Here is a 10353-nt window from a genome sequence, read left to right as displayed (position 1 = left end):
CACTAAGCCACATTCCCAGCCCTGCATTTTTTTCCTACCCATAAAAACTGCAAGGATTGAGCCTGACCCGGAGGCCTATCCTTGTCTAAATCTAGAAATGGATCACAACTTGATCCATTTCACAGGGCCCAGACCAATTGGTAAGCAGAAAAAAGGGTGACTGTGGTGCCCTCTGATGGGAGGAGCTCCTCAGCCCAGTGCTGGGAGGCCCCACTGTTCAGGGGCCCACTCAGATCTGCAGAGAGCAAGAGAGAGGAACTGGGGTTTGTGAGCACTGTGGCTTTGTCTGCTTCCTGTTTCAGCAAGGCTGCTTTGCAAGAAGAAAGACAGAACCAGAAGGGAAATTTTAAGGGGGCCCAGAGCCTTGGATTGACTGCTTCGCACAGCCGCATCTTGTGTTCCATGTGAGATCACAGACAAGAGCTTCCCAGGAATGCTTTCCTGAGCTGCAGAGAAAAGAACCTGCAGACCTGGAGGTAATTGGCAGAAGGATGTCTTGTGTTCAGGTTTGGCGCCTTTGACTTTGGGGTGGGTCAGAAGGAGCTGCACTACCCAAGTTCTCTTGGTGTAAAGGAGGCACAGAAATAGATGTCAGAATATAGTAAAAGTGCTGATGTTTGGGTAACCAAGAAATCATCCTGCATTGGATTCCAGAGCCCTAGCCAGGCATGGAGAAATAGCTCCCATTGCTCCTCTACTCCATCCAGATCAGGTTTGGGGTGAGTCAAACGACTTTCTGTTTGAGCTATTTGGTGGCACTGATGTACATTAAATGCCCTTTCATGGTTCTCTTCAAGGTAGAAATCCCCTTCGCTTCATGTATACCTTCCTTTCCCAAGCTTAGGGGCAGATCTCTCTCCTTCAGCTAACACTGAGAGCTTGAACTAGGAAGGACAGACACCTGCAGGAAGACATCAGTCTCTGTTGCACTACCAGGAAGTGGAAGTCTAGAGACTTACACCAACAGTGAGTGACAAGCCACGTAAGGTGAGAAGCAGCAACCTGGCCTCTCCCTGTGGCAGTTAGGAAAGCCTCCGTCCCCATGTACCAACTCTTCCTCTGAGCTCCCATTGGCCCTAGCATCTTGCCCAGGAGTACCACATAGATGCCCCAAAGCCTGGCTAGTATCTACATGACCGTTCTCTGAACCCCACAAGGATCAGTTCCTTTTTTCAATAGCCTATTCCTGTCCATCAGACATCTCACAGGGCTTCTTGATTCCAAACAAGTAAGTATGGTCAAGACAACTCAGAAGGCTGGTACGGTTCTGTTCAGTGGAGCCACGTCACATTAAATCCCACCTGGTATAGGAAGCAGAAGATCTGGGGCATGCCCTTCTCCCAGGGGCCACATCTACAGAAACTCCTCCTCTGAGTAATAAGATTTGATGTCTGGCCCTAGAGCAGCCACATTTAGTGGCTGTGTAGGTGGAGAGCTTAAAGATACATCATCTCAGGCCTGTCTTCCTCTCCACAGCCCTTTCCTCTTCACTGCCAGAAGGTTGGCAGACTCAACATTGGGGAAGGGGATTTATCTCCACTATGAAACGCTAGACAACCACGCTGAACAGAGAGGGACATCATACCACCCATTTCAGTAGTGTGATGTTAACACTCTGAATGCTAATTGTTCACTCTCACCTCTTCCCTGCCTTTCTGCTTGGCCACTTTAACATGACTGTGTCAAGACTACAGAGAAGTCTTTTCTACTTGCAGCCCAAACTCAGAGGTCAGAGAAACAAGAGCAGTAAAAGTGATTTCAAACTGGAGCTACATTGCCTCCAGCTGGAAAACAAGGTTCCACTTCAATGAGGAAGAGGTTAGGGGAATCAAAAGAAGAAATCAGGGCTGGGAATTTAGCCTAGTGGCAGAGTGCTTGCCTAGCATGCACAAAAACCTGGAGTCGATTAATTGGTACTACATACATAGAAAAAGCCAGAAACAGTGCTGGGGCTCAAGTGGTAGAGTTCTAGCCCTGAGAAAGCCCAAGGACAGTGCTCAGGCCCAAAGTCCAGGAAGAAAAGGAAGAAGAAAGAGGAGCAGGAGGAGGAGGAGGCGGAGGAGGAAGAGGAGGAGGAAGAGAAGTCATGCATTCTTGTTCCTAGGAGTACCCATTTAGCTTGGAGATTTTATTTTATAATACCATCTTAGGCATCTAATACCACCATAATGCTAGTCATGATAATACCTTATATTTATTATAAAATGCACATGTGTGCCATGTACTAGATATATGGTATATATTTTCAAGGTAGGTTTAGCCCCATTTTATAAATGAGAATACTGAGGCTTAAAGGTGTTCAATAACTTGTCCAAATAATATCCACTTATAGGCAGTTACAGAGCCAGAATGTGATTCCATACAGTCTGTCCCCAGAGCCAGGTTTTCCTCCTTTATCATTAGAAGACTAGCCAAGTGTTATGGCCTAGAAATGCCATAAGTGTCGGTTCTAGAACTCCTTGTCCAGAGGAAGTAGGGCACAGGTATGCACCATAATCCTGAATCATCTATAACTCCATAGGGTCTCTCTGATCCTTTTCTAAGTTTTGTTTGTTTGCTTGTTTGTTTTGTCAATTGTGGGGCTGGGACTCTGGGCCTGGGCACTGTCCCGAGCTCTTCAGCTCAAGGCTACTGCCCTAATCCTTGAGCTACAGCGCCACTTCTAGTTTTCTAGTGATTAATTGGAGATAAGAGTCTCAAGGTCTTTAGTGCTGGGGCTGACTTTGAACAGCTATCCTCAGATCTCAGCCCTCTGAGTAGCTAGGATTATAGGCATGAGCCACCGTGCCCAGCTCTTTCCTAAGTTTTTAAATAAAGTGACAGGTGGGAAGTCTAGGCATGTCCCAGGGAGTGGAAGTGAGGTGAAAAGTCTACAAAAAGGCAAGAGCCATTCAGAGATGGGATGCAGAGGACAACACTGACAATCTCACCATTCTTCTGAGATCAGCACTAACCAATACACAGTGAGCCTCACCAAGCTTCAACTGTCAGACATCAGAGTGTTCACACAAGGCTCCTCCAGAGTGTGAGATTGCCACACCCACATCCCCTACAATTATATCCCTTACAGAATTATACTGAGCCTCGAAGGGCAGAAAGGTCATTACCTGTGGAATCTGTTTAACCTATGAATATACCTGAGGGGCCAGAGAAACCAAATGCCTGCTGATTGATAAGATTGAAATGTCCTCCTTTGACCTAGCCAGGAACCAAGTTGTGTGGATAGTGAGGTCATGGGTCAGAGAGAAGAGGCAGCAGCTGTGAGGGGGAGTACCTCTTCCTTCATCAGTCCCTGGTCTGACTCCAGTGTGCAGAGGAGGCAGGGCACAGAATTTCCGATGCCTAGAATCCTGTTCATCCAACTCCACACCCAACTCAGTAAAACTAGCAGTCACTTGTGGGAGAAAGTAGGTGTAAAGAGTAGGAAATAGAAAGGCACAGAAGGTGGGGGGAAGAGAATTAGGATTGGAGTGCAATGTGGACATCTGGTAAGGCAATATAGTGGGGCTTGGAGGATGGCCTCATCATGGAGCCTTGTTTCCTGGGGACTTTAGGTTACTGTCCTTGCTTGTTGGGTATGTTTCTTTGTGATTGCAGGGGCCTTACTGAATACAAACCAAGCACTCACTGGTCTAGGTGACACAATCTGTGTCTGGACTAAGAAAAGCAGATATGGCACCAGACTTAGTCCTGATAGGGAGATGATTTAAAAAAAAATAGAATCCTCTTCTCTGAAAGCTATTGATTTAGATACTCTGCATGTGGCAGATAGTCAGTACAGGTTTGTCTCCATCAGTAGCTAAGAGAGTCTAGTCAGAGTATGAAGTAAGAATGTGCCATTGCAGGTACCAATGTCCTGACATTATGGCAGGTTTTTCTCCAAATCATGTCACTCTAGACCCATAAACTGGTTGCTATGGAAGGAGCAAGAAGGTAGCACTGGGTGTTGGCCACAAGACCAGTCATTTTGTGAAAGGGGTACAGTCTTCCTGAATGACCCTCTCCAGGCCTTAAAGAAATGTCACACAATTACTGCATTAACAACCTGGGCTAAAAGAGAAGTAGAGATGTAACTTTCCCTCTTCTGTTGGGGCAGGAGAGGGTTGGCCATAAAGATGTGATGGCAATTTAATTATTTCTCTATAAATCTTGAAATGGAACAAATACATGTCATTCAAAGAGCTACATGCTCATTATGAGTCATGTGTGTGGACATGCATGCACAAGATGCACACAAATACCAGAGACTGAACTCAGGGCCTCAAGCTCTTGCTCACAACTGATGCTTTTCTACTTGAGCCATACCTCTAGCCCAGGAATTTCCTGATTAGTGTCCTAATCTTTTCTTCCTGGGCTGGATTCAAATGGTGAGTCTCAAATCTCAGTCTCCTGAGTAGCTAGAATTACAGGGTAAGCCACCAGCACTCAACTTCATTATAGGTTTTATCAATCATTTCTCATGTCTCCCTTACTTAGAAACATGGTTGGTTGTGAAGACATGGAACAAATGGCAGCCAGAGAGACCCTGCTTCTTTAGACAGGAGGGACAGAGACGAAAGCAGAAATTTGTTTTTATTGGGTTTTGTTAGTGAAATAAGGATTGAGCTCAGGAGTCCTGGCTCCTAGTCTGATGCCGTGGCATCATGGGTTTTCAACCCATCTCAATGGATCATGTTATTTCTGCCCCGTGCTCTGGGGAGATGGTCATTTTTCTGCTCCTCTTACGACTCCTCCCTCTTGACATCTGGCAGATCCGGGCAGCTATTCGAGGAACTGGAAGCAAGCACAACAGGTGCTAGGGAGGTCATGATGATCAGCCCAGACTCCAGGCCGTGCCCTGGCTTGGCCCGGTGGGTTGAGAGCTATGAAGCTAAGTGTGAGCGCCGTCAAGAGACCCGAGAGAGTCGGCGCTGCCGCCCCAACGTGACCACTTGCCGCCAGCTGGGGAAGGCGCTGCGGACTCAGCACAGAGAGCAGCTCCAGAGAGCCCGACAACAGCAGTTCTTCAGGAGAAGGAACTTGGAAGTGGAGGAGAAAAGTCAGGCCCGGCATCCCCAGGCTAAGGAGCAAGGTCCCTCCAGGAGGCCAGGCAGAGGGACAAGCCAGACAAATGCCCTCAAGGAGCTACTCTTCTGTGTCAACAGAATCCCATCTTCTGTACAGCAGGTGGGTCATACCCAGACACATACTATGTTGTGGGGGTAGAGGGAACACCATGGGAATGGATGGGTTCAAGGCCACTATCAAGGGATTAAAAGTCCCCTCTTGTACAGCCATATAATAATATACTATTAGTACATTTGCATGCATTAACACGCAAATGTTATGCACATTAGCTTATATGACATATCAGCATATAATACGTACATGTGGACGTATACATATATAACATATTAGCATATGCTACTATATTAGCATACCTATATCATAGCATGTATTACTATGCTATGGTAATCTGCCATAGTGCCCAGAAGTTAATAACAAGCCACAGAAATATACCTTTAAAGCCATCTGTGAAGCTGGGCATGGTGGCTCACACCTATAGTCCTAGCTACTCAGGAGGCTGAAATCTGAGGATTAAGATTCAAAGCCAGCCAGGGCACAAAAGGACCTGAGACTCTTTTTTTTTTTTTTTAAATTGTAATTAATAGAAGGATTACATTACATTCACCAGATAGAAGGTGCATTACTTCACAAACATTGATAACCCTTCTCATATTTTTTGTCCTGATTTCCCTCCCCCCACCTCCTCCCCTCATCTTGTTTTCTCCCCTACCCTATCCTATTTCAAATAAACATATATATAATATACCAGATAACAAGGTAAGATACTGTAACAAGATGAGATAACCAAGGGACAGCAAAAGAGATGAGAAATAACATAGTACATTAACAACAACAATCACACATTATATGGCTCTTGTTTCCATATAAGGACCTAAGACTCTTATCTCCAGTTAACCTCTGGAGAACGGGAAGTGGGGCTTGGCTCAAGGGTAGGGTGGTAGCCTTGAGCTGAAGAGCTCAGGGACAGTGCCAAGGATGTGATCAAGCCCCATGACCCCCCCAAAAAAAAGAGAAAAAAAGAAAAAATTTTAAAAAGCCATCTGTGAAATATGAATCATAATGATTCTAGCCACTTGCACATTCAGAGGAAGATGTTGGGATGGTTTTATTTGCTTAGCACTTTTTTGTTTTGTCTTTACCTTCTAGGAGAGAAAAAATAATTACAAAAATAACCTCATTGGAATGTTCTTCTCTATTGCCTGCATACAGGCCTATATACCACATTGAGTGGTATGCAAGTGCACACAAATGTATCAACTGAACTGTGATAGATTCAAGGGGGAATTCCACTAGCATGCTTCCTTAGAAAGGCAAAGTCAATGAAATAAATACCAGGCAGGGGGTAGTTGAAGGGAGTGGAGTGGGGCCAAGGGGAAAGAGGTACAGGAAGGAAGAAGAAACTAAAAGAGAATTTAATCAAAAAATTGGTGTAAATTCTGCAAAATTAAATAGTGAGGGAAGGAGTAGATAGGTCAATGATGGGTGAGAATGTTGACAGGGATGACATTGATCAAGGTGTCTTGTGCTCATAAACTTGTCTGTCTTGTCCTTTGTACAACTACTTAAAGATAATAAAAAAAAGAAAAACTAAAAGAAAAAAATAACATCATTGCTATATCTAGTATCGGTCAAATTTCAGCCATCTATGCATACCTTCTACCTGTCTTATAATTTTCATTCAGCTCTCATCCATCAAATATTTTGAAGGCTTGTTATATTTCAGGAACACAGGCCAGTCATCTTGATGCCTCTACACAGACAGACAGATAGACAGACAGACAGACAGACAGACAGACACACACACACACACACACACACACACACACACACACACACACACACACATTTTCTTCTGTAAGGCTACAGTTCCTACTTATCTTTTTTCCTTGCACCATTCTGACTCCATTACATTGCCTGATCCAGGAAGCCTTCCCTGGCTTCTCTAGGCTACCTCTGCTTTCTGTGGGCCTGTGAGATAATGAAGCTAAGTCTATGTAACTCACAGAGAATACTAGTATGATCCAGAAAGGAACAGTAGACTTTTTGAATTTGTTTCAACATGAATATAAAAAGAGCACTCTAAATTGTGACAACCCCACACTACAGCATTCTCACGATAACTACCTACTTTGCCTTCTCTTCACACAAAACCTCAGTGATTCTGCAGCTTTAGACAAGGGTGAAGGAAGCAGCTTTCAATCTTCATTGCACTGGCAGGGAACTGAGACCAAAAAGGCAAGATCTGAACCCAGATTATTTATTCCCAACTCAGATTATTTATTCCCAACTCAGACCGTTTGGATTACTATAACAAACTCCCATACAGGGTAGCTTAAAGAATATACACAAAGTTAGTTCTCACAATTCTGGAGTCTGGAAGATTCCAGCAGATCTGAAGTCGGGCGGGACACTTCCATATATACACATTGTATTCACCCAGGATGGAAAGCAGGCAAGGATGCAAGCAAGGTCTATCATGTATCTTCTGACAAGGGCACAAATCTTATTCATGAGGGCTTCACTATCTAACATATTTATTTCTCAAAGGCTCTGCCATTAAATTGGGAGTTGGAATTAACCAACCCAATCACCAGTTCCCCTTCAAAATATCATCTGGAAATTTCTTCTAATTGATTCTTTTTTCAGTATCTCTCACTTGCTTTCTAAGGTGACAGGAACCAGCTCTCAGGTGTCACCAATTCAGCATCATCCTTCCACAAGTATCCAGGGAGATCTGTCGACTCATCACTCCTCACAGACTGGGGCCTTTCTACTACAAGCCTCTCCCACCAAGAAGCCACACAGACACCACCGGGGTAAGAGCAGAGCTCCCTCATCTGTGGAAAATCCTGCCTATTAGCCCAGCTCATTAGCAATGGAAAGTCTCTGCCCCTTCCCATTTCTGAATCACTTTATCCTCTGTCTCTCAGGCACGCAGACAAAGGCAGAAAAGGCACAGTCAACAATTAAGAATGATGCCAGTCAGCAAACCGAGTGAGTTCCTGACATGTTTATGCCTCTAGCCTTCATACATCTCATCCATTTCTCGTGTGTGTGTGTGTGTGTGTGTGTGTGTGTGTGTGTGTGTGTGTGTGTGCGCGCGCGCGCGTGTGTACTCTAGTGTGCCAGTACTGGGGCTTGAACTCAGGGCCTGGGTACTGTCCCTTAGCTTCTTTTGCTCAAGGCTAGCACTCTACTACTTGAGCCACAGTACCACTTCCAGCTTTCTCAAAGCTAGAGCTCTAGCACATGAGTCTGAGCACCATTTCTGGCTTTTTCTATGTATATGTGGTACCGAGGAATCAAACCTGGGTCTTCGTGCATGCTAGGCAAGCACTCTACCACTAGGCCAAACTCCCAGCCAGACTTCCAGTCCTCAGGTCTCTCTCTCCAGAGTTGTTAGGATTACTGGTGTAAGCTACCAACACCCAGCCATTTATCTTTTTTCATCTTTAATTGACAAAGAGAAGTCCCTTCACCATCCTACTTGCTTTCCAGAAAGGATCCCAGAAGCAACTGCTTCCTAACTTGCTTGATCTTTTGGCTCACTGTCATGTTTTGTTTTTCTCTTCCCAGTTATGGAGTTGCTATTCTGGATAAGGTAAGAAAATCATCACTTTGAAGAAGCTAGGTCAAATGGCTTCTAAGCCCTGACATTCTGGTATTCCCTGATATACTCACACTGGGATGGAGGGATATCTTCATGGATTACCAGAGGGTGTTGAGCATGTATGCAGGCTTAAGGGTAGGTACCATGTCAGACTTAACACTCAGAGAGCTGTCACCCAGGAGCCAGCTAAGACCCTAGTTCTACATTCTAGTATTTCAAGAGACTGAGTCTTTCTGAATGTCCCTTTTCTCTTTCTTTCTAGGAAATCATCCAGCTTTCAGAGTACCTCAAAGTAAGTGGCCTGGCAACCTCTACAGTCACTGTATCCCTTCACATACTCCAGCTTTCTCATCCAGGTTAATATTATCCTCTTGCATTTTGCACTTCAGGAGGCTCTACAAAGGGAACTGCTCCTAAAACAGAAAATGGTGGTTCTCCAAGACTTGCTGTCTACCCTGATTCAGGCTTCTGACAGCTCTTGGAAGGTAAGTGATAAAAAATCTTTGGATAAAGCTAATGTATTTCTGTATGTACCCATTGCATTTTTCTTGGCATACCATCTAGCAAGAACAGAGACTGTCTTACAACTGAACAGTATGTTGGGAGCTAGTTGCCAATGCCTCACACCTGCAATCCTAGCTACTCAGGAGGCTGAGATCTGAGGATTGTGGTTTAAAGCCAGCTCAGGCAGGAAAGTCCATGAGACTCCTATCTCCACTAAAGTACCCAAGAAAGCTAGAAGTAGAGCTGTGGTTCATATGGTAAAACACTAGCCTTGAGCAAAATATCTCAGGGACAGAGCCTACGCCATGAGATCAACCGCAGAACTAGCCAAAAACAAAGAAACAAAAAATGTATACTAGGATGTAACAAGAGGTATGGGAAGGGAGAGCATGGTTAATGTCTGTGATTTTTTTTTTCATACCAATATTCATCCACGCCAGCCTGCCCCCAGACATGAGTGTCAGAGTGGGAAAGGACCTTAGATATCATCTAGTCTCATCTCATTTTTCCCCTGAAGAAATAAAGTCTTAAAGAGGCCAAGTAACTTGCCCAAAGTTTCATAGCTAGTTAGTGAAAGAACTGGAACCTCAAAAGATCAGGACTCTAATTTTAATCTATTATTTCTATACACATTCACAAATCATGTTCTTCCTACAGAGCTCTGAGACAGCATCAGAAATAATGAGATTGTTTAGGCAGCACTCCTGCATTTACAGAATTCATGATTTTGTACAGGAGACAGATGCCTAAGCAATACAAAGATAAGGGGGGAAACATGTGTTCAGGATATACTACACTAAAATCTGGAATGAATGATTCCCAAGAAGAGAACCAAGGGAATGTCTATAGTTATGGAAATATTTGCCAGGCAAATGTAGAAGCAGAAATAGTAACTTAGGCAGGAGATAAAAAGCAGGCAACATATAGTGGTTAGATATTATAGAAAAAAATGGTTCTTCATCTTCATTTATAATCCTAGGACCTTTTGTACTATTTTCTTAATTACTGAAATTCCAAAGTGCTTTTTATATTTATCATATTAGAACATGCCTCTTAATAATTACAGAAACTTAGAAATATTTATTAATTTTGAACTAACAAGGCAAGGGCAGGGCATGGGTGGCTCATACCTATAATCCTAGCTACTCAGGAGGCTGAGATTGAGGATCGCA

The 10353-nt window shown here is 44.1% G+C and overlaps 1 protein-coding gene across 2 annotated transcripts in view; it reads left to right on the top strand.

Annotated features, from left to right (window-relative positions):
* Nucleotides 1–258: 258 nt before the first annotated feature.
* The window catches only part of Traf3ip3 (TRAF3 interacting protein 3), a 30185-nt gene continuing 20090 nt past the window's right edge, over nucleotides 259–10353 (top strand). Inside the window, exons 1-7 of one of the 2 annotated variants that reach the window (XM_090341271.1) lie at nucleotides 259–476; nucleotides 4752–5166; nucleotides 7736–7883; nucleotides 7998–8061; nucleotides 8644–8668; nucleotides 8940–8969; nucleotides 9067–9162. In XM_090341271.1, coding sequence (XP_090197397.1) covers nucleotides 4807–5166; nucleotides 7736–7883; nucleotides 7998–8061; nucleotides 8644–8668; nucleotides 8940–8969; nucleotides 9067–9162 — 723 coding nt within the window. In that variant the 5' untranslated portion in view covers nucleotides 259–476; nucleotides 4752–4806. Of the gene's footprint in view, nucleotides 477–4751; nucleotides 5167–7713; nucleotides 7884–7997; nucleotides 8062–8643; nucleotides 8669–8939; nucleotides 8970–9066; nucleotides 9163–10353 lie in introns of those variants that run through there. The other variant, XM_090341272.1, reaches the window with a different exon arrangement.

This window comes from Megascapheus bottae, chromosome 10 (genome assembly GCF_031878675.1).
Source record: "Megascapheus bottae isolate mThoBot1 chromosome 10, mThoBot2.hap1, whole genome shotgun sequence".
Taxonomy (NCBI): domain Eukaryota; kingdom Metazoa; phylum Chordata; class Mammalia; order Rodentia; family Geomyidae; genus Megascapheus; species Megascapheus bottae.
The sequence above is the reverse complement of the archived record's forward strand: the minus strand, read 5'-3'. Positions and strand labels throughout refer to the sequence as shown.